General features: G+C 42.8%; 1 protein-coding gene across 1 annotated transcript in view; it reads left to right on the top strand.

Annotated features, from left to right (window-relative positions):
• Nucleotides 1–25,140, top strand: part of mrpl33 (mitochondrial ribosomal protein L33) — a 169,599-nt gene that overhangs the window by 44,885 nt on the left and 99,574 nt on the right. Inside the window, exons 2-3 of the mRNA XM_063040673.1 lie at nucleotides 19,548–19,622; nucleotides 20,952–21,057. Of these exons, the coding sequence (XP_062896743.1) occupies nucleotides 19,548–19,622; nucleotides 20,952–21,057 (181 nt within the window). The remainder of the gene's footprint in view (nucleotides 1–19,547; nucleotides 19,623–20,951; nucleotides 21,058–25,140) is intronic.

A 25,140-nucleotide genomic window follows, 5' to 3' on the forward strand; every position in this document is an offset into this window, starting at 1 on the left:
CGGTGCCTTGATTAATAAAGCAAGCATGCCAGAGGTGTTTGTTACCACCCTATCAACTTGGCAGCCATTTTCAGGGAGCTGTGGTCTTGGACCCCAAGATCTTTCTGTACATAAACACGGTTAAGGATCTTGCAATGTACTGTTGCTTTACATTTGATCTCCCAAAGTGCAACATTTCACATTTGGCTGGATTAAGCTCCATGTTCTTCATGGTTCAGGCCTGCTCCCACATCCCAGACCACTCCATAGTCATAGTCATACTTTATCAATCCCGGGGGAAATCGGTTTTCGTTACAGTTGCACCATAAATAATAAATAGTAATAAAACCATAAATAGTTAAATAGTAATATGTAAATTATGCCAGGAAATAAGTCCAGGACCAGCCTATTGGCTCAGGGTATCTGACCCTCCAAGGGAGGAGTTGTAAAGTTTGATGGCCACAGGCAGGAATGACTTCCTATGACGCTCAGTGCTGCATCTCGGTGGAATGAGTCTCTGGCTGAATGTACTCCTGTGCCCAAGCGGTACATTATGTAGTGAATGGGAGACATTGTCCAAGATGGCATGCAACTTGGACAGCATCCTCTTTTCAGACACCACCGTCAGAGAGTCCAGTTCCATCCCCACAACATCACTGGCCTTACGAATGAGTTTGTTGATTCTGTTGGTGTCTGCTACCCTCAGCCTGCTGCCCCAGCACACAACAGCAAACATGATAGCACTGGCCACCACAGACTCGTAGAACATCCTCAGCATCGTCCGGCAGATGTTAAAGGACCTCAGTTTCCTCAGGAAATAGAGACGGCTCTGACCCTTCTTGTAGACAGCCTCAGTGTTCTTTGACCAGTCCAGTTTATTGTCAATTTGTATCCCCAGGTATTTGTAATCCTCCACCATGTCCACCCTGACCCCCTGGATGGAAACAGGGGTCACTGGTACCTTAGCTCTCCTCAGGTCTACCACCAGCTCCTTAGTCTTTTTCACATTAAGCTGCAGATAATTCTGCTCACACCATGTGACAAAAAGAGTAACCCTTCTCCATTCATGGACGACACCCAAACCAAACTCTCAGCAATAGCATCGGATGGCTGTGACCTTTGGACAAGTTTCCCCAACCCAGCTGAAAACTAGTAATGATCTTCAGCAAGCAACCTGTCAAATCAAAACTACAGATGAGGTAAGATTAACTTTCTGCCCCATCAAGCCTGCACCAGCTGTTTGATACAGCTGTCTACTATATCCCACTCGACTGCACCTTCTTTATGCCCTAGTGCTCCTTTACCACAGATGATCAAAGAATGACTTCATTGAGTTGTTCAAAGCACTTTAACCTTTAAAAGAGTTGAGCTGAGGGAAACAAATGTGGAAATTCAAACTGAAGAGCATAATCATAAAATTAGTACCAATCACTCAGGGCGAAGCCAGGAAATGGTTTGGCGCACACTGCTGAGAATTTCAAAAAGGTCATTAGTAGATTTTTACTGTGTTTTTTTAAGCTGCAACTAGACGGCATAAGGTTCAAGTAAAGGTTTAGAGGGGATCTGAGGAAGAGCTTTTACATCTAGAGGGTGGCTGCCGTTTGGAACTTACTGCCCAAGGGGGTGGTTGATTCAGAGAATTTGGGGACACTTAAGAAGCACTTGCATGTCCAAGGCACAGAAGGATCAGTACTGGTATTAATTGTCATGTGCACTAAGATATAGTGAAAAGCATGGTCTCCAGGCAGATCATGACATACACAAGTACATCAAGATAGTAAAAAACAAACAGAATGCAGAACAAATGAATAAATTGGTAAATGGAAATTTATATTGGCACATGTACCGAGGTGCTGTGAAAAACTTGTCTTACATAACGTTCATACAGATCAATTCATTATAACTGTGCTCTGAGGTAGAACACGGCAATACAATGACAGAATGCAGAATGAACGGTCACAGTGGCAGAGTACAGTGCAGGTAGACAGTAAGGTTCGAGGCCACAATGACGTAGACTGTGAGGTCAAGAGTCCATCTCGTCATAGTGGAGAAGTACGATAGCACTAAAACTGTGGGAGTGGGAGAAGGCAGATTCCAGTTAGAAATTGGCAGGTATGACATCTTGAGCATCACTAATTCATGGACGAAAGAAGATTACAGCTTAATGACCAAGGATACACGTTGTACCAAAAGGACACGCAGATAGGCAGAGGGGTTGGGGAGGCTCTGTTGGTAAAAGGTGAAATTAAACCCTCAGAAAGAGGTGACATGGATGTAGAATCCTTGTGGATAGAGTTAAGAAACCGCAGAGGTGGAAGGGTGCTGATGGAAGTTATATCTAAGCCTCTGAACAGTAGCCAGGATGTGGGGTACATACTGCAATGGGAGATAGAAAAGGATGTAAAAGGAGCAATGTTATGCTGGTCATAGAGGATTGGGAAAATCCGGTTGGTGCTGGATCCCAAGTGAAGGAGATGAGATAGCTTCTCAGAGTAGGTTGTGCTTGAGCCCACGAGGGAAAAGGCAATTATCAGGGAGCTAAATGTAAAGGAAGTTGCAGGAAGCAATGATCACAATATGATAGAATTCACTCTGCAATTTGAGAAAGAGAAGCTAAAATCAGATGTATTGGTATTACAGTGGATTAAGGGGAGCTACAGAAGCATCAGAGAGGAGCTGGACAAAAGCTGCTTGGCTGGGATGATGGTCGTGCAGCAATGGCTGGAGTTTCTGGGAGCAATTCAGAAATTCAGAAGACATAAGTTTGGTTCATCACAAAGAAGAAAAAGCATTCTGAAGGGAGAATGAGGAAACTATGGCTGACAAGGGAAATCCAAGACAGAATATAAGCAGAAGAGAGGGCAGACAATATACTAAAAAATAGTGGGAAGTTAGAGGATTGGGAAGCTTTTAATATCCAACAGAAGACAACTAAAAAACAGATTGTGGAGGCATTAGTAATGACCTTCCATGAGTCACTAGACTCCAGAATGGTTACAGTGGACTAGAAAATTGCAGCTGTCACTCTGCTCTTTAACAAGGGAGGGAGACAAAAGACAGAATATTATAGGACAGTTAGTCTGACTTCAGTAATTGGCAAGATGTTAAATTCCGTTATTAAGGATGAGGTTTTGGGGTACTTGGAGGCACATGATAAAATGGGCCAGTTAGCACGCTTTTCTTAAGGGGATCTTTGAGGAAATAACAGGCACAATTGACAAAGGAGAGTCAGTGGATATTGTTTACTTGGATTTTCTGAAGGCACTTGACAAGGAATCACACATGAGTTTGCTTCACAAGATAGGAGCTCATTGTATGACAGGAAAGATACCAACATGGACAGGAGATTGTCTGACGAACAGGAGGCAAAGAGAGGGAATAAAGGGGGTCTTTTCTGGTTGGCTGCCAGTAACTATGGTGTTCTGCAAGGGTGGGTGTTGGGTCCGCTACTTTGCACGTTATATGTTAATGACTTGTGTGATGGAATGATGCCTGCGCGGTCAGGTTTGCAGACAATACAAAGGTAGGTGGAGGAGCAGGCAGTGTTGAGGAAGCATAGAGTCTGCAGAAGTACTTGGACAGTTTAGGAGAATGGGCAAAGAAATGGCAGATGGAATACGATGCTGGGAAATGTATGGTCATGTACTGTGGCAGAAGGAATAAACTCAGACGATTTTTGAAAAATGGGGAGCAAATTCAGAAATTGGAGGTGCAAAAGAACCTGGGAGACCCAGTGAAGGATTCCCTAAAGCTCAACTTAGAGGCTGAGTCAGTGATAAGGAAGACAAATACAATATTAGCATTCATTTCGAGTGGACCAGAATATAAAAGCTAGAAGAAATTGCCGAGGCTTTGTAAGGCATTGGTTAGACTGCGTTTGGAGTATTATAAGCACCTTTGGCCCTTGTCTATGAAAGGGCTGGCATTGGAGAAGGTCTGGGGAGGTTCACAAGAATGATCCTGGGAATGAAAGGGTTAAAGTATGAGGGGCGTTTGACGCCTCTGAGCTTGTACTCGTTGGAGTTTAGAAGAATGAGGGGGAATCACATTGAAACCTGTCAAATATTGAAAAGCCTATATAGAGTGGACGTGGAGAGGTTATTTCAAGTAGTGGAAGAGTCTCAGACCAGAGGGCACGGCCTCAGAATAAAAGAATGTCCCTTTAGAACAGAGATGAGGAGGAATTTCTTCAGGCAGAGGGTGATGAATCTGTGGAATTCATTGCCATAGATGGCTGTGGGGGTATATTTAAAGCAGAGATTGATATGTTCTTGATTAGTAAGGATATTAAATGTCACAGGGAGAAAGCAAGAGAGTGGGGTCGATGGGGAAAATAAGTCAGATATGATAAAATGGCAGAGCAGACCCGATGGGTCAAATGGCTTAATTTTGCTCCTATATCTTGTGGTCTTATGGGATGGAAGCTGTCCTCGACCCTGGTGGTATGTGCTTTCAGGTTTTTGTATCTACTGCTTAATGAGAGGGGGGAGAAGACAGCATATCTGGGGAGGGTGAGGTCTTAAATTATGTTGGCTACTTTACTAAAACAGCAAAATCTGTTGACAAGAATCCCTGGAAGGGAGGTTGATTTCAGTGATGTGTTAAACCATGTCCACAACTATCTGGTTTCTTGCAGTAATGATTAGAGCAGCTTGTCATGATAATCCTAATAGGATCATTTTAATGGCGCATCAATAAAAATTGGCCAGAGTCAAAGGGAACGTGCAAAATTTATTTAGCCTCCTGAGGAATCAGAGGCTCTGTTGATCTTTGTTGGCCCTGAATGGGCTATTGGTGATGTTCACTCTGAGGTATTTGATGGTCTCATCTCTCTTAACCTCAGCATGTAAAAAGGAGCACACCTCCTCATCTGTTTCTGAAGTCAACCACCAGCTCTTTTGTTCTGCTGACATTGAGAGAAAGGTTATTCTCATGAAGTTATGTCACTACGCTCTCTAACTCTTTCCTGAACTCTGACTCATCATTATTTGATACGCAGCCCACTCTACAGCGGTATCATCTGTGAATTTATAGATGGGTCGCTGCAGAATCTGCCCATGCCGTCATGAGGGCTTGGCGGGTAAAGTAGGAGACAGCAGCGTTGAGGATAATCATGGTGGAATTGCTGACGCCTATCTGGTCTGTGGGCCAGGAAGTCAAGGGTCCAAGCTGTCCTCCAGGTTGGTGGTACATGTTCTCAAACTGTTGCTTATTCTGTCCGATAGGAGGGAATGGAAGAAGACAGAATGAGTGGGTGCAAGAGGTCTTTGATTATATTGACAGGCTTGTGTGATGGGCTGGACTGTGGACACAGATCTCTGCAGTTTCTTGTGTTTGGCAGAGTCCAGCTGCCATACCGAACTGCGAAGTATCCCAATAGTATGGTTTCTATGGTGCATCTGTACAAATAGGTAAGATTCATTGTGTATCTCTGACAGTTGGCATAGACTCGGTGGTCTGGCTTCCTGGCCTTTTTATGCCATGGACCCCTACCATTAACAGAATGGTCTGTGGACCCCAGGTTGGGAACCCCTGGTCTAAAGGATGGAATGAACACAAAGGACTCTTCTCATTCATATGCTCCATATTCCATCTTACTTATGACTTCTCAGTGTGTCTCTTTCACCGTCCAAAGGTATTGAGACCGAAAGCTGGTCTAGTTTCTTTGCAATTGACAGGTGTTGCAACAGCGTGTTTACTTTGGGACAGATTAGCATTTTCCTTTATTATTCAGAGAAGACCAATAAAAATAGAATGAAAATTTAGAACTCAGTTCAAGATTGGTGCTAGAAAATCAAAAGAGTTGGTTAGAAAAAAAATCACACAAGAACTAATTAAATGATTATGAACTACATGTTGAGTCATTTACAAACCTCAAGAACAATTGGATGATGCATGGAAATACTGAGAAGTGACAAAATAGAAATGTGCACTTTGGCTCACATGATCCATGTCAGCACATACCCTGCAAGAGAACAAACACTTACTGCCCACTGCTTCTCACCCCTGAGCTGACTATCTCACTGAGGCACTTGGGTGGCATTTAAAACACCTCATTACAGAGAGTCGTTGGTTACACTTGGGCCAGATAAGGTAGGGTTTGTAGATTTACTTCCTTTGTGCACTGTATAAGATAGACAACTTCTGAAAGGAAGGGTGTCATTAAGCTGGAAAAGGTGCAGAAAAGATTTGCAAGGATGCTATCAGGACTGGAGGGCTTGAGTTATGAGAGGCTGGGTAGGCTGGGACTTTTTTCCCTCTAGAGTATAGGAGACTGAGGAGTGAACTTAGAGGTATGTAAATGCATGAGGGGAATAGATAAGGTCACAGGTTTTCCCCCGTTGAAGGGAAATCTCAAACTATAAGGTGAGATGGGGAGATTTTAAAAGGACCTAAGAAGCAACTTTTTCAGGCAGAGGATGGTGAAGTAACTGGAACAAGCTGCCTGGTAAAGTTGTGGGAGTAATACAATGTTTAAAAGATATTTGAACAGGTACATGGATAGAAGAGGCCGACGGCAATATGAAACAAAGCAGGCAACAGATATCTTGGTCAGCATAGATGAGTTGGGTCATGGGCCTGTTTCAGTGTTGAAACTCTGTGACCCTATAATTTATTACAGATTCATCATCATTATGTGCCATGTGGTATGCCGTGGGCAATCATGGTCTTTGACCATGATGGTTCTTGGCAAATTTTTCTACAGAAGTGGTTTGCCATTGCCATCTTCTGGGTACTGTCTATACAAGACGGGTGACCTTAGCCATTATCAATACTCTTCAGCGATTGCGTGCCTGGTGCCAGTGGTCACATAAACAGGTCTTGTGATATGCACCAGCTGCTTGTACGACCATCCACCACCTGCTCCCGTGGCTTCATGTGACCCTGATCGTGTTACACCTTGCACAAGGGTGACCTGCAGGCTAGTGGAGGGAAGGAGTGCCTTACACCTCCTTTGGTAGAGCCATATCGCCACCTCATCACCCATATTCCAGGTTATACAGATAAATTATTTCCATTTCTCCAGTAGCTGCCATGTTAAAATTAATAATCATGTTGTAATGTCTTCGTTAATGCATTTTAGTGTAAAGAATACACTGTACATCCAAAAAAGCAGAGAGTTCTTTATGAGCAATGCACAAACTATTTACATGTTGATCTTAACAGTTGGGTGCATACTGAATGTTCTGAATATCTGTGACAACATAACATTGTTGAGAAATATGGACATTGCATGATTCTGTTGCCCAATAATATCATAATATGAGTATACCCATAAATACAGAGAGATCAGGGTCTCTGGGTCAAAAATACCTGGAATGTTATTCCAGTAATATAATTCAATAATTATATTACTTCTCCTCCTTTGTCTCGTCAACCATTTAATCTAAACATTGACATTATTTCTGTTTTAGCCATAAACAATAGACGTCATTTCCACACCTCACAACCCTTTGCTTAATTGAGTTTGCTCTGCTCTCTCTTTCAGGTCTTTTGCATGTAATCTTTCACCTCTGTATCCTTGCCCTTGACTAATCAACCAACTTACCTAAGTCCTTGTTTGCATTTTGTATAACTTTAAACACTTCCTCCTGCAATGCCACAATGCTGTTGCTACTTGAATAGAACAGTTCTTCTAGTCTTTGCTTTGATATTTTCTCATATAAACAGCACTATACTGAGCATATTCGGTGCTCGCAGGGCACTAGAATGGCAATAATAGTCCACGATCCCATTCCGAGGCAATTATTTATCTGCTGATAAAGTATAACATTTCTCTTCTTCACTTTGTGGACATATTATCTTGTACCTAGCAAAGCCATAGTGCTAAAGTTCTTCTTCTCTGCAAAACCTTTATTTAAATTGCATTGTTATGTTTCCCAAATTGTACCCTTCCATATTAATGACACTGCAATCTATTCATTATGTTTTAGCTAATATCTCATAAAATTAGTTTCCTTTATAACTTCCTTTTGGTTTTGAGGGTAAAAAATATATAAATTTGCTCCTTCAGATCACTAGTATGCCCAGAGAGCAGAACCACACAGGAGGCTTAATCCTTCAGGGTGCCATTACTTATGCCCAACTACCACAAGCAACCCCTCTCCCTTGGGGTGGCACAGTGACGCAGATACGAGAGCTGTTGCCTCATAACTCCAGTGATCCAGGTTCGACTCCTGTTGCATGTTGTCTATGTGGAGTTTTCAAGTTTTCCCTGTGGCTGTGTAGTTTTCTTGTTGGCGCTCATTTACTGGCCCCTGTCTTACCTCTCCTTCTCACCCTCCTTTATATCCATTATCGTCCCTCTCTACTCTCAGACATGATGCAGGATCTTGACCTGAAGTCGACAATTCCCTTCCCACCACAGATGCTGTTTGACTGCTGAGTTCTTCCAATAGCCCTTTTCGCTCCAGTTTCCAGCATCTGCAGTCTCTTGTGTCTCCACTAATGTATGTGGGTATTGTCAATGCAGATCAATGGTGTTTTACTAGTCTATGACTTCACCAATTTCAATGCAGTTTGTTAATTATTCATTTATAGATCCTTCCGGCCCTTCGAGCTGCGCTGCCCAGCAATTCCCAACTTAATCCTAGCCTAATCATGGGACAACTTACAATGACCAATTAACCTACCAACCAATATGGTCTTTGGGTCTGGGAGGAAACCGGAGCATCCAAAGAATACCCATGTGATCATGGGGAGAATGATCAAACTCCTTAAAGACAGCGGCAGAATTGAATCCGGGCCGTTGGTACTGCAACGTGTTGTGCTAACCACCATGCTATTGTGCAACCCATTCTGTCCCTTGACAAAGGCTTCCCTGAAGCCCAAATGAATCACATCAAGTCATGGAGTCATACAGGCCCTTCGGTACATTTAGTCCATGCTGACCAAGTAGCCCAAGCAAGCTAGTCCCATTTGTCAGAAACCTTTTCTGTCATGAGCATGCACCGTACTTTCCCATCTTGACTAATATCTCCTCAATAAATTCAGAGGTACTGTATGACAGCTGATATATCCCTTTCGCAAATACCACTTCTAATTCATGTCTCCCTCAGTACTTTAGTTATTTTACACATAATTAAAGATGTAGATACTTTTCCAAGCACTGATGTTAAACTGGCAGGCCTATAATTACCAGATTAGTACAAACACTCTTTTTTAAAGAATGAATTCTACTTTGGCCACTTTCCAGTTTTCTGGCATGTCTCCACATTTGAAAAGAGCCTAAAATGTTGTTCATGAGACCCCAATAACTTTTTCCCTCAGATCCATACATTGCCCTTCTTCACATTCTCTATCAGATGTACAATGTTTCTCTTATTTATCCTGGTATTCTAGAGACATAGAGCATGGGAGCATAGAGTATAGAGCACCTAGTCCATACTACCAACTACCCATTTACAATAATGCCACATTCATCCAAGTTTTCAGCCACCAGATTCTACCGCTCACCAACAATTAGTAGGGGCCAGTTAAATCTACCAACCTAGATATCTCAGGGATATAGGACGAAGCCAGAACACCCAGAGGAAACCCACACGTGGAGAGCATGCAAACTCCACATAGACAACACTTGACAGATCAGATTGAACCTGTGCCTCTGGGCTGTGAAGCAGCAACTCTACCAGCTCCATGAAATCATGATATTGTTGATTTTGTTCTTGTCTCTTTGGTTTAGTGAAGACTAATGAAAACTCCTCACAAAATGCCTCTGTTATTCACTAAAACTGTACAATCCTCACAGTTAAATAATGACTGTGACTCTTATCAACGCGCACTGAAATACTGGAGGAACTCAGCATCTATGGAAATGAATAAACAGTTGATGTCTCGGGCTGAGACGCTTCCTCAGGACGGAAAAGGAAGGGGGGCAATATAAAGGTTGGGGGGTGGGGAAGGAGGATAGCTGGAAGGTGATAGGTGAAGCCAGGTGGGTAGGAAAGGTAAAGGGCTGGAGAGGAAGGAATCTAATAGGAGAGGAGAGTGGACCATAGGAGAAAAGAGAGGAGGAGTGAATCCTGGGGGAGGTGATAGGCTGGTGAGAAAAAGGTAACAGGCCAAAGTGGGGATTAGAAGAATAGGGGAGGGAGAGGAATTTTTTTTTACTGGGAGGAGAAATTGATATTCATGCCATCAGTTTGGAGGCTACACAGACACAATATAAAGTGTTGCTCCTCCACCCTGAGGGTGGCCTCATCTTGCCACAAGAAGAGGCCGTGGAACAATGTGTTGGAATGGGAATAGGAATCGGGATTAAAAAGTTTGGGCAGTGCGAAGTACCGCTTATCGTTGCTTTATTTGTACTGGCATAATACTTGCGAAACACTCTTAATATTTCTAATTGATTTTGCTCCAGCCACCATTGTACTGTCATAATTTCTTTCTTTAATTTCTCAGATTCTTCTTTAGTTGTTCTGGTGGAGTAATATTACTTCATTCCTTAATGGTTCTGTAGCCTGCAGACATGAACATATAAAGATGTGCATATTTGAATCATATCACCAAGCACCTTTGAAGTGACAATTATAGAGGCAAATGGAACATCTGTATTACATTTGGTGTTCATGTGTTTTTTTTTATTAGTGCTTAAGAAAGGAATGACAGTGAGTGGCAATGAGTGTAACACAATTACATCGCCGGTGAACTGGGTTCACTGCTGCCCTTGTCTGTAAGAGTATGTGTGTTTCCCCATTTCTGCTTGGGTTTCCTCTGGGCGCTGCTATTTCCTCCCACATTCCAAAGATGTACAGGTTCTAAAGATTTCCTAAAGATGAACTCTACTTGCCGCAGGTACATTGAAACATTCAGTGAAATGTGTCATTTTCACCAAATCAGATCAGTGAGGATCGCGCAGGGGGCAGCCTGCAAGTGTTGCCATGCTTCCGTCACCAACATGGCATGTTCTCAGTTCGCTAACTCTAACCGTACATCTTTGGAATATGGGAGGAAAGCGGAGGACACAGAGGAAACCCAGCCAGTCACGAGGAGAACTCACAAACACTTCACAGGCAACAGCAGGAATCGAATCCTGATTTTACAGTAGATTAGTACGGTAATTGGTTACATGGACGTAATTGGGCAGTGCTGGCTTATTGGGTCGGGAGGGCCTGTTACAGTGCCGTATCTCTAAATTAAAAAAAAATTGAACGTAATGGTATCAGTGAGGAGTTGCATCCTCTATGTCAAGTGGTGTGAAAGGATCATTGATGTTCACTGGAAACATGACACATGATAATAAGGAGGTAACAGAAGGATATCTTCCTGTGTGACCCCCACAAAATCTTTGAGTTTGTTAATCCCAGTATGTAAATCATTGAGGTCTAAGCACCAAACCCTGTGGTAGCGCACTAGTTGCTGCTTGCCAGTCTGGAAAGGATCCCTTTCTCCAAAGCTGTCTGCTTACTATTAGCACCTGTCCAAGGTGAATATTATCCCTAACCCCATGTGCCCTAATCCTTTGTAGCGTCCTTTCATATGACACCTTATTAAATGCCTTCTGGCAATCCAAGTGTGCTACAACCACTGATCCCCTTTTATCTACACTGTTTGTTATATCATTAAAATATTCTAGCCAATTTATCAAATGTAATTACCGTTGCATAAAGCCATGTTGATTCTGTCTGTTTGTATTATGTTTTTCTTACTGTCCTGATGTACTGTAATAACAATAAAAACAATAATAATTATTATTATTACGTTTTTCTCAGTAAAACCTGAGGTACAGGCATAGCCAAACATTCTCATTTCTCCATTGCTAGGAACTTTCAGCCTTTTCTGTTAATGTTTAGTACTGAGGCTTCCTGGAAATTTATATAAGTATTGCTGTGTAGGCCTAATTGTTTAATGCTATTGTGTAGTGACTTTGGGATCAGACCAGACTGGGACAATGTACAGTATACCCTGTTCATGTTCCATAGTCTTTCAATTTCCTCTTTTAATTCAGCATATTCCTGGAGTTTTTATCTTACTGATTTCTGTGCATTATGTGTGTTTGGAATGGCTCTATCTATTAATTAAGTTGTTCTTGACTGTTTATCCTGTAATATTATATCTGGGCAGTTATTATGGATTGTCCTATCTGTAATAATGGATGATTCATAATATAATTTGTGGTATTCTGACTTTAAAACTGAATCAGGCTTGTACTTATGGTAAAGTAGATTGTCTTTTATGTTTGTATTTTAAAGTAATATTTTGGTGAATGGTTCAATAGGTAAATTTAATGTTAGAGAAATGTATACACTATACATCCTGAAATTCTTTTTTTCAACAAACATCCACAAAACAGAGGAGTGCCCCAATGGTGTTTGCCACTTGATTGTACCTGTGTAAGTAATCAGATTGAGTTAAGTTGCTCCAGGATCCTGGTTTCTCTTGGCATTTTCTGCAATTATCGTCTTGAATGTTTTGCTCTTTGATTATGAACTTTCATTATTATTGCTGGTTTTTTAAGGTTGTTATAGCCGGGTGTGGTAATGGGGATAAGCTCTCACTACCTATTAAATGCCCCCAATGGCATCCACCTTAAATAGCCTCTGACAACTAAGTCCATCTCCTGGCCTTCACATGTGGCTCAGCTACTAAGCCCAGCAGAACTGTTTCCACTGACAGGAGGAGGGGCAAAGGCGGGTTACTGGTGCATTAAAACCAGCCACTTTGGGCAACTGGATCTCGTCAGCCGTGGTTGTCAGCTCATCTAGAAGGAAAACTCTGATCTCAAATCTCTGCAACACACATCAAAGTTGCTGGTGAATGCAGCAGGCCAAGCAGCATCTGAAGGAAGAGGTGCAGTCGACGTTTCAGGCCAAGACCCTTCGTCAGGTCCTGACGAAGGGTCTTGGCCTGAAACGTCGACTGCACCTCTTCCTACAGATGCTGCTTGGCCTGCTGCGTTCACCAGCAACTTTGATGTGTGTTGCTTGAATTTCCCGCATCTGCAGAATTCCTGTTGTTTGATCTCAAATCTCTGCTGCCTTGTGGCTATATCCACTCAAAGGGAAGGTTTTGGGAGTGAAACCCGAGGGAAAAATCCAGAGCCGGAGTCCCTAAGGCAGTCCTACATTGAGTTCAATGCTGACTGGCAGCTCCTGCGACACCGCTGGTGCCAAACTGCATCAGTCTCTGCCGTTCCTTTGGGTTCATCAGATGCGTGGAGATGGGGAGCTTGCTACATGGGCAACAGCTTGCTCTCCATATCGTACTGCCCAGGCTTGCGTATCTAGACAGATAGAACGCAGCATCCACGGTCAACTCTGACCGACAGAGGCCTCAGACAAACTCATTATTATTGCTTTTATTGTTGTTGTTGTATTTTTACTATTATTATGTTATCATTGCTATTATAGAGGTTGCCCATCTTAAAATCACCTTATATGACTCAATTTCAAATTATATTTAATAATACTTCTGTAAAGTGCCCTGGGACAAATTGTATATGAAGTGTGCCGGGTAGCTGCAGGTTTTTCAAACTGTTATTAACTAAATATCCTTCCAGATGTTTGTATCTCTGACGATGCAGTGACTCTTTGGCATTACACTTGAGTGAATGTCTGCATTATTGCTCATGTCTTGTTAATTTAATTCCCCAGTCCTCTGCTTCAATTGATAGTTCACAATTGAGTCAAGTTTATAAATATAGAAAATGCCTGTGTCACTCTGCAGGTAAGGCAGTGCCTGTGGAGACAGAAACAGTATTAATATTTAAGGACAGTGCCAATACTTTCAGCATTTTCTGTCTTTATTTCAGAATTTAAGCATCTTTAAAGTCATAGACTCATGGAGTCATTGAAAAGTACAGCACAGAAACAGGCCCTTCAGCCCTTCTAGTCCATGCTGAACCATTTAAACTGCCTATCCCATCAACCTGCACTCAGACTATATCCCGCCATACCCCTCACATTCATGTACCTATCCAATCTCAAGTTAAATGTTGAAAACAAGCTCACATGCACCACTTGTGCTGGCAGCTCGTTCCATACTCTCACCATTCTCTGAGTGAAGAAGTTTCCCCTCATGTTTCCCTTAAATATTTCACCTTTCACCCTTAACCCATGACCTCTAGCTGTAGTCTCACTCAACCTCCATGGAAAACACCTGTTTGCATATATCTCTCATAATTTTGTATACCTCTATCAAATCTCCCCTCAATCTTCTACTTTCCAGGAAATGAAGTTCTCACCTATTTAAACTTTCCATATAACTCAGGTCCTCCAATCCCAGCAACATCCTTGTAAATTTTCTCTGTACTCTTTCAATCTTATTTACATCTGTTGCTGTAGGTAGGTGACCAAAACTGCACACAATTCTCCAAATTATCCATATGAGTCAAGCCAATAGCTAGTGGGATCACTCAGATCCAACGAAAGAAAATACGAAGTATAACATGAAATAAATATTCAGAATTGAGGTGGTACTTTGGCACACTTGGTAGAGCCACTGCCTCAGAGTTCCAGGATCCTGAGTTCAATCCCGACCTCCAGTGTTTTCTGTGTCAGGATTGTAGATTGTGTAAATGCCTCAGAGTGTCTGTCCTAATCCCAGTGACATGAGGGAAGGCACACAGTTTCATTCTTGATCCTAATGACAGGAATGATGGTAGTTAAACAGCGCAGATTCCTTCCTGATTCCAAAGACATGATGGTTAGTAGTCAATTGCCCCAGGCATGTAGGTGAGAGGTAGAAATTGGAAGGTATTGGTGAGAGTGTGGAGAGAATAAAGTTGGATTAATGTAGAATCAGTTTACACGGAAGCTTCAAACAAGAGAAAATCTGCAGATGCTGGAAATCCAAGCAACACACACAAAATGCTGGAGGAACTCAGCAGGCCAGGCAGCATCTATGGAAAAGAAGTACAGTCAACATTTCAGGCCAAAACGTCGACTGTACGTTTTTCCATAGGTGCTGCCTGTCCTGCTGAGTTCCTCCTCCAGCATTTTGTGTGTGTGTTTATGGAAGCTTGATGGTCAGTGCAGACGCAAAGGGCTGAAGGACCTAATTCCATGCTGTATGATTCTACAGTACTCTGGAGATACTGATCCTCTCTCATTTCTTATCTATCGGTAAGCTTTTGGCTTCAGTAGATAGAATCATTTGGAAAACATTTAGTTCTTACTAGGTCTGGCCAGATGGCTTTCACCTCAGACTTTCAAAGAGAAGATCATTGAATTGTGTTTCTCTTTGCAACCTCCAAAGAGTGTTCTGACCCTTGGGTATGCTTTCATGTAGAGAGAAAAAGAGGTAATAATTGAAGTCATTGAGGGCTTTTCATTCAAATGTGACATTCAAAGGATGTGCATAGCTGATAGGTGAGAATAATACTTTGAAGATTATGTCAAAGACAAAGGTAATAAAGGGCTCTTATGGTTAGTAATCGTGCCACTGTCTGACAGGTTCTGCGTTTGTGCTTCTAAGGAATAAAAAGGACTTAAAAGGCACTTAAGACGAGCTCGGTGCACCATAAGCAAACAGGCTTGAAATGGAATCACAATGCAGGAAGCCGAGCAGTCAAAGTTCACACAGGAAACTCCCACAAAGGGCCTGTTCCTGTGCTGTACTGGTCTATGTTTTATATTCTGGAGGGAGGATGGGGTTCACTAACTGGTGAAGTTCTGCAATAATGTCATGTCAAGTTGCTTTCTCTCCATCTGCACCACCAGGCTCAAGGACAGCTTTATCCCAGTGTTATAAGAGCATTGAGTGGACCTCTCACCTCACAATCTACCTCGTCATGGCCTTCTACCTGACTGTCCTTCAACATTTTTTATGTGTTGCTAAAGATTTCAAGCATCTGCATAACTTGCCTTACTGTCTGCCTGCTCTGCACCTTCTCTATGACTGTAACACTACCCTCTGAATTCAGTTAATGCACATCAAAGTTGCTGGTGAACGCAGCAGGCCAGGCAGCATCTCTAGGAAGAGGTACAGTCGGCGTTTCGGGCCAAGACCCTTCGTCAGGACTAACTGAAAGGAGTGCTAGTAAGAGATTTGAAAGCAGGAGGGGGAGGAGGAGATCCAAAATGATAGGAGAAGACGGCGGGGGGGGGGGGATGGAGCCAAGAGCTGGACAGTTGATTGGCAAAAGGGATATGAGAGGGTCATGGGACAGGAGGCCCGGGGAGAAAGAAAAGGGGGAGGGGGGGAAGCCCAGAGAATGGGCAAGGGCTATAGTGAGAGGGACAAAGGGAAGAAAAGGAGAGTGAGAAAAAAAGAATGTGTGTATATAAATAAATAAATAACAGATGGGGTACGAGGGGGAGGTGGGGCCTTAGCGGAAGTTTGAGAAGTCAATGTTCATGCCATCAGGTTGGAGGCTACCCAGACGGAATATAAGGTGTTGTTCCTCCAACCTGAGTGTGGCTTCATCTTTACAGTAGAGGAGGCCGTGGATAGACATGTCAGAATGGGAATGGGATGTAGAATTAAAATGTGTGGCCACTGGGAGATCCTGCTTTCTCTGGCGGACAGAGCGTAGATGTTCAGCAAAGCCGTCTCCCAGTCTGCGTCGGGTCTCGCCAATATATAGAAGGCCATATCAGGAGCACCGGACGCAGTATATCACCCCAGTCGACTCACAGGTGAAGTGTCGCCTCACCTGGAAGGACTGTCTGGGGCCCTGGATGGTAGTGAAGCAGAAAGTGTAAGGGCATGTGTAGCACTTGTTCCATTTACAAGGATAAGTGCCAGGAGGGAGATCGGTGGGGATGGATTGGGGGGGGGGGGGAACGAATGGACCAGGGAGTCGTATAGGGAGCGATTCCTGCAGAAAGCGGGGGGGGGGGGGAGGAAAGATATGGTTAGTGGTGGGATCCCGTTGGAGGTGGCGGAAGTTACGGAGAATAATAGTTACGGAGGCTGGTGGGGTGGTAGGTGAGGACCAGGGGAACCCTATTCCTAGTGGGGTGGTGGGAGGATGGAGTGAGAGCAGATGTACGTGAAATGGGGGAGATGCGTTTGAGAGCAGAGTTGATGGTGGAGGAAGGGAAGCCCCTTTCTTTAAAAAAGGAGGACATCTCCTTCATCCTGGAATGAAAAGCCTCATCCTGAGAGCAGATGCGGCGGAGACGGAGGAATAGCGAGAAGGGGATGGAATTTTTTCAGAAGACAGGGTGAGAAGAGGAATAGTCCAGATAGCTGTGAGAGTCAGTAGGCTTATAGTAGACATCAGTAGATAAGCTGTCTCCAGAGACAGAGACAGAAAGATCTAGAAAGGGGAGGGAGGTGTCAGAAATGGACCAGGTAAACTTGAGGGCAGGGTGAAAGTTGGAGGCAAGTCCTGTCCCATGATCCTCTCATATCCCTTTTGCCAATCAACTGTCCGGCTCTTGGCTCCATCCCTCCCCCTCCTGTCTTCTCCTATCATTTCAAATCTCCCCCTCCCCCTCCCAAATCTCTTACTAGCTCTTCCTTCAGTTAGTCCTGACAAAGGGTCTCGGCCTGAAACGTCGACTGTACCTCTTCCTAGAGATGCTGCCTGGCCTGCTGCGTTCACCAGCAACTTTTATGTGTGTTGCTTGAAATTCCAGCATCTGCAGATTTCCTCGTGTTTGCGTCTCTGAATTCAGTTTTTGCTTCTTCCTTGAACCACGTTCATATTCTGATGTAATGGAATTATCTGTCTGGATGGCAATGTAAATCAAAGTTTTCACTGTACCTCAGCACACGTGACAGTCATAAACCAATTTATCAATTTGCCATAATTAAAAGGCAATACTTTAAACTGCATGAGGCTGAGTCTAAATTGGAGGACAATCCACAGGCTGTCCCAAAGGCAAGATTCCAAAGAGACCTCAATAACAAATGGATCGCTGCCTGTGGCAATAAAATCCCAAGTCTGGGTGAATTTTACTTCAAAGGTACATTATGTCTGGAGGAAGTCTTCATTCGTGCCCAAATCAAAAGAGAGAATGTTGTTTCATACGCATTTTCCATATTAAAGCTGATGGAAACAGGAAAACCAATATTTCCTGTCCAATATACAAAAGTCAGACTGGAATTTAAGGAGTGGCACATCAACAATATTTTAATCGTGGTGTTTTTGAGGATAATTAGTTGTAGATTTGTTCTCCAGTCATACTGAAATACATGTGCCATTTAAAGAGAAGCCTTAATGGGCTGTAGAACAATGGGGGGATGCTCATGTTGCACATAAACACCAGCGGGCCTCTAGTGCCAAATGGCACATTTCCATGTTGTACAATTCTACAGAACGCTGTGTACTTCACTGCAAACAGAGGGGCCAAGCAGCTGAGAGGATGGTCTCCTCCCAGTGTGACAGAGTGGTTCTAGGTCACACATGTACCCAGACAGGAAGTGTTGACACGATAAAGCATTGTGGACATTCAAACGTGACAGTCTTGTGGCAGGATAATAATAGAAACAGTTGTGTGACCCTGGTTGCCTATCGCCCCACCCTCAAGCCGTACCTTATTCAAAGGGCATTCTGTCTGGGTCTCATCATTTCCCCATGATTAGGTAGTGGCAGGCTATTTCTGACATAGCCAAGGGCCAAGGTCAGTGTTTTGGGAAGACGTGCACACACACACACCCACACCCACACACGCACACACACACGAACACTCACACACAGACATGTGCGTACACACACACACACACACACACACACACACAAACACTCACACACACACACACACACACGCACGTAACACACCATGCAACTGCAGCACATAGACACACAGAGAGAGGGTAGGTTTAAGGGGGACGTGAGGGGTAGGTTTTTTACTCACAGAGTTGTGGATATCTGGAGTGCGCTGCCCAGTATGGTGGTAGAGGCAAATACACTACAGACTTTTAAGAAATGTTTGGATAGGCACATGGATGTGAGGAAGGTGGAGGGATACAGACATGGTGTAGTTAGGAGGGATTAGTGTTTGGGTGTTTTTGATTTGTTTTTTTAGCTGGTTCGGCACAATACTGTGGGCCAAATGGCCTGTTCCTGAGCTGTACAATTCTATGTTTCATGTTCTATATACAAAGAGAAGCACGCACGGACTCATCTCTCTCTCTCTCTCTCTCACACACACACACACACACACACACACTCACACTCACACTCACACTCACACACTCTCTCCCCTGCCCAATGTACACAGTTCATGCATGTACAGTCTAACCTTTCTAGTGGGGTCATACTATACTATAGATAGGGGATAGTATTCGGAAGCCTCCATCATTGAACTGACACAAGGTGACTGCTCACTGCACAGATCTCAGTGCAGGTAAAGCCGAGTATTGTCACAACATGCAAGGATCCCATTCAGCCCATCAAGCAGATGTGCTCCCTGGCAATTGAACCATGTGTCTGGTTAAACATAGAACATAGAATAGTACAGCACAGTACAGGCCCTTCAGCCCACAATGTTGTGCCGACCCGCAAACCCTGCCTCCCATATAAGCCCCCACCTTAAATTCCTCCATATACCTGTCTAGTAGTCTCTTAAATGTGAAACATAAACAAGTGCCAAGACTCTGGTGAAAGTAAAGGGATCTAGTGTAGAAGGGATGAATGTATAGTGTTTATGTAGTAAAATATTAATATTTCTTTGCAGAAATACGGTATATCCTTCCTAACCACATCAAACAAGTCACTTAGAAACAAGCAGTATCCAGAGGCTGTGGATAAAGTACGTAACCATGGTAATATTTTCCAAATAAAGGTTTGTTTTTGGATGAGGCACATAGGGTAAGCTGTAAAATCAGATTATTAGTTCTGTTCTGGCAGTAAAACTGTCAGCTTGAACAAGAGTGCTCTCTACCTGAGGGAGCAGAATGTGCAGAGAAAAACAAAGAAGAGCAATGGGTTAGTGCTCACCTGTAGAGATACCTAGTCATGGGATAACACAGCATGTATTACAGCATGGGAATAAGCTTTTCAGCCCATGCAAACTATGTTACCCACCAAATCCCGTTTACCTGCATTTGACCTAAATCCCTCTCAAGCCCTCCTATCATAAGACAATGAGGCCATAAGATATAGGAGTAGAATTAGACCATTTGGCCCATTGATTCTGGTCTGCCATTCCATCATGGCTGATTTATTATCCCTCTCACTCCACTCACCTGCCTTCTGCCTGTAATCTTTAACACCCTTACTAATAATCAAGAACCTATCAACCTCCTCTTTAAGTATACTCAATAACTTGGCTTCCATAACCATATGTGGCAATGAATGCTACAGATCCCCACCCTCTGGCTAAAGAAATTATTCCTCATCTCTGTGCTAAATGGTCACCCCTCTATTCTGAGGCTGCACCCTCTAGGTCCTAGACTCCCCCACTATAGGAATCATCCTATCCACATTTACTCTAACTAGACCTTGCAATATTTGATAAGTTTCAAATAGGTCCCCCCTCATTCTTCTCAAATCCAGTGAGTAAAGGGCCAGAGCCATCAAATGCTCCTCATACATTAACCCTTTCATTCCCAGGGTCATTCTTGTGAACCTCCTCTGAAACTCTTTCCAATGCCAGCAGATCTCTTCTCAGCTAAGGGGCCCAAAAATGCACATTACGTTCCAAGTGAGGTCTGACCAATGTCTCATAAAGCCTCGGATATCCTTCTATTGATCCAAGTATCTTTTAAATTATGTTGTTGTACCTGCCTCAGCCACTTCCATCTTATTCAATACATACACATGAAGAAGTTGTCTCTCAGCTCCCTTTTATACTTTCCATCTCTCACCTTAAAATCAAGCCCTTTAGTTTTTATGTCGATTCTCCCTATATTTACGTCTCATGATTTTATACACTTCCAAAGAGTCATCCATGATCTTCTACATTCCAAAGAATAAAGGATATAAGGAATTACAATAAGGATGTAATATTCTCTGGAATAAAGAACAAAGTCTTAATCTGTCCAAATTTTCCTTATAACTCAGGCCCTTGAGTCCTGGCAGCACTCTTGTAAATTGACTCTGCACTCTGTTCCAGTTCAACAGAACCTTTCTGTTACAGGTCGACGAGTTGTACATAATATTCCACGCGTCGCCTCACCAAGAAGATACAAAATGGAGATATGGAAGAGACAGAGCAAGGAAGGGGCAGAGGGCAAAGAGAAATGGTAAGTCTGAACAAAAAGTGAACTGAACTTGGTGTCCAAAACTGAGGCAAGGCTAATTTTGATTGCATTAGACATGAACTTGCAAAACGTTGATTGGTAGAGCCTGTTAGCTGTAAAGGGACATCAGCAAGTGGTAAACTTTTAAAAATGAGATCAGGGAGAGCTCAGGACTAAAATCTTCCTTGTTAGAATGAAGGACAAGGCTAGCAGGATTAGGGAAGCCTGGATGACATTACATCAAGGCCCTGATCAGGAAAAAGAAGGAATGATACGTCAGCTGGGATCAAGGAAATCTCTTTCAGGGATATAAGGAAAGTTGGAGTACACTTAAGAGGGAAATAAGGAGGGCAAAAAGAAATCATGAAATATTCTTGGCAGACAAGGTAAAGGGAACTGCCTAAATAAGTCTTCAAGTACGTAAAGAGCAAAAAGAAAACTAGGGAGAGAATAGGATCAGTATTGTTGTCTGTATGGAGATGGATGAATTCTTCTCCTCTGTACTTACTGGGATGTTGGTCATGCTGGCAAGTCTGCATTTATTTCCCTCCCACTACGCTGTGTGGGCGTTCAAACTCAACCACAATTGCACGTTTTCTTTAATTTTTAATATAGGTACATTACAATTCTGAATCAAATGTCAGCTGAAAACCAATTCCGAAATGAGAGAAATCACTCCCAGCAACGTGCACAAACTGCACAAAAATATGTCAGCATTATGAAAGAGGAGGTTTTGGTTGTCTTGAATGACATAAAGGTGGAGAAATCCCTGGGGCCTGACCAAGTGTGTCCAGGACAATATAGGAAGCACAGGGTGAATTTTCCAGGGCACTGGCAGAAGTGTGTATCTTTATTAGCCACAGATGAGGTACCAGAAGACTGGAGAGTGACTAATGTTCTTTTATTTAAGAGCTGCAAGGACAGAGAACTACAGAACGATAAGCCTAAATTTGGTGGTGGGAAAATATGGGGGAGGGGGAGGTTGTCCTGAAATACAGGATTTATTTGCATTTGGAAAGGCAAGGACAAGTTAAGAATAATGAGCATGGATTTTCCTGTTGGGCGTTGAGTCTCATGAATTTGACTGAGATTTTTGAAGAGGTAGCCAAGAGGATTGACAAGAAAAAGGTGGTAAACATTTAGCAAAGGGTCCCATGTGATAAGGTAGTCCACAAGGTTAGATCACATGGGATTGAGGGTGAGCTAGCAAAATGGATAGAGTATTTGCATGGTGGCAGGAGTCAGAGGGTGATAGTGGAAGATTTGTAAGTTACTAACTTGATCTACTTATGTATGGCATGATCCATTTGGATGATAGGCAAACAAAAGCTTTGTACCGTATTTCAGTACATACGAAAACAATAAACCAGTACCAATACCAAAATCACAGTTAAGTTCAGGTCTTTCATTTTTCTTATTCTTCATCAAGGAATATCAAGGATTATTCCAAGTTCTCATTAGTTGTATTGATTAAGTGAGGCAGTTCAATTAAATCAACTTCAAAAAGGATCCTTCTGTCCTTAAAGACTGTTGCTTGATCTCAAATCTCCCTTTCCTGTGGTCATTGAAAATGCCATTGCCATCTATATCTGCTTCCTGTTTAGAAACGGTTGAGGACCTTCACTCCATTCATTGTAACAGCCAGGATCCAGAATGGCCAGCCATTTTAATTCCACTTCTCATTCACACTCTGGCATGTCTGTCCATGGCTTGCTCCGCTCTCAAGGTGATGCTACACACAGACTGGAAGAACAGCAACTTATATTCTGCCATTGTGGTCTCCAACCCGACAACATCAACATTGATTTCTCTAACTTCCAATAACCTCTCCTTTCTGTCGTCCTTCGTTTTATCCCACTGGTCTCCATCACCCCATCTCTTCCCCCTCCTGTTTTCTCATTCTGCCCATCCCCTACACTTTCCTCCCAATGGTTCTCTTCCACCCCTCCTTCCCTTTATTCCATTGGAATCTCTTCTCTCAGATTCCATCTTCTTCAGCATTTATTACATCCATTTATCACCTCCCAGCTTCTCAGTTCACTTCCATTCTCTCCCCTCCCCTTCGCATGAATCCACCTATCGCCTGCCAGCTCTTTCTCCACCCCTTCCCCAACCTTTTATACTGAGTATCTTACCTCTTTTGTTTCCAGTCCTTGTGAAGGGCCTTAAACTAAAATGTCAACTGTCCATTTCCCTCCAGTAGAAGACCTGCTGAGTTATTCTACCCCACCTTCTTTTGTGTGTTGTCCAGATTTGTTGCTAGCATAAAATATTTGTTATAGAGAGAAATAACGAAAAAATTGGTTGCTGTTCTCTAAAATCTACAAAAAGGGTACTTTAACCAAATCTTTCAAGATATTATTGAGAACTGATGATACATTTAGTTACTACGAATTATCCATCTCAGATTTAAGTTCGTATTGAGGCAAGAGTTACTACCCTATTCAAGGTAAATATTAACTTAATCAGCGCTAGATGGAGTTTTATTAACTAAGTGTACTAAGGGATAAGATGTTCGATTATAACCTCTCTGAAGGACAAACAGGCTCGAGGAACTAAATATTCCCTGCCCATATCTGTACTCTTCTCATCGGTACCATCAGGGAGGCGGTACACGAGCCTGAAGTCACACACTCTATGTTTTAGGAGCAGCTTCTTCCTGTCCACCATCAGACTTCTGAATGGCCCATCAACCCATTCCACTATTATTGATCCCTTTTTGTGCTACTTATTTTATATGTATTTTTTCCTACTGAAATTTATAGTATATTTTATGTATTGCACTGTACTGTGCTGCAATTCAACAAATTTCACAACATACAGTATGAAAGTAAGAACAAACTGGATTCTAAATCTACCTCAACAAGGTATTTTGGAACAATCAATTGCTGTCAGTGCTCCTAATCCTGATGAAAGGCTTCAGCCTTAAGTGTTAACTGGTTCTCCTCTGCACACCTTCCTGCCTGGCCTGCTGATAGCTTACGGCATTTACTGTTTTTCATAAATTCTTAATGGTGATACAGCTCCCGTGGACCAGTGGGTGATATCTTGGGCAAATTAGCAGGTGCAAAAAAAAAAGTTATTGGGTCCATATTTAAATTTTCCCTTCTAACCACAGAAACACCTGTGTTAATTGTAGCCTACTATGCACGTTCTACACATAGCATCAGAAACATTTAAAAACTAATATCAGAAAAGTGATTATGAACATTGTAAAATCCCAACAACTTTGATAAAGTCACTCAGAAAGTCCCAAACTAATAATACATCTTAGTGATTTTTATGTTTCTCTCTACAAAGTTCGTTGCGCCATCTTTATACAATTGGCAAAACTGGATATGGGGTTTTCTGGCCTGTTTAGCAAATACAGCAGTGAATAGTCGCAGCCCTAACATAAATCTTGACAGACACCAAGATGCACATTACACCAAGTCATGCTTATCTATTGCCCACATTCACTGTCTCTTGCAGTTAAATCAATCTCTCCCCCTCCACCCCCGCACCCTGCTCTCAGTTTCATGGCTTTTAACTTTATTTTGCCTCTTGTGAAGTGCTTTGCAGGTGGAAGCTTGTAGGCTTCCATGTGTTCCGGCTTACATGGGTAGATCACGTGATTGTGTGCCGTCCTTCAGGAACAACAGATGTCAGTGTCAAAGTTCACCACCAGTTCCTGTGCACCAGCATAGCTCTTGACATCTGAGGAAAAGACTATTCAGAGATCAAGACCTTATCTCAACCCAATGAGCAGAAGTGATCTTTACCTTTGGTCATAAATAGTCCACCCACAACTGGAACCTCAAAACGCTGCAGAGATATAACCTATGCTGCCCTCCAAATCAGTCGCAAGATAGGAAAAACGCACATGAGAGTGTCCCCCAATGTCCAAGGGTCTGATCGCAATGAACCAGATCTACTCGGCAGGCCACATCTTCCAAATGGAGACAAAGAGAGAGCAGATGCTGGGATCTGGAGCAACAGCTGTAGGAGCTGAATGGATCAGGCAATATCTATGGAGGAAAGTGGATAGTCGATATTTTAGGTCAAACCCTTAATCTGGACTGAAAGGTAAAGGAGAGATAGGCTGGC

The sequence above is a fragment of the Mobula hypostoma genome, chromosome 2 (assembly GCF_963921235.1).
Source record: "Mobula hypostoma chromosome 2, sMobHyp1.1, whole genome shotgun sequence".
NCBI lineage: Eukaryota > Metazoa > Chordata > Chondrichthyes > Myliobatiformes > Myliobatidae > Mobula > Mobula hypostoma.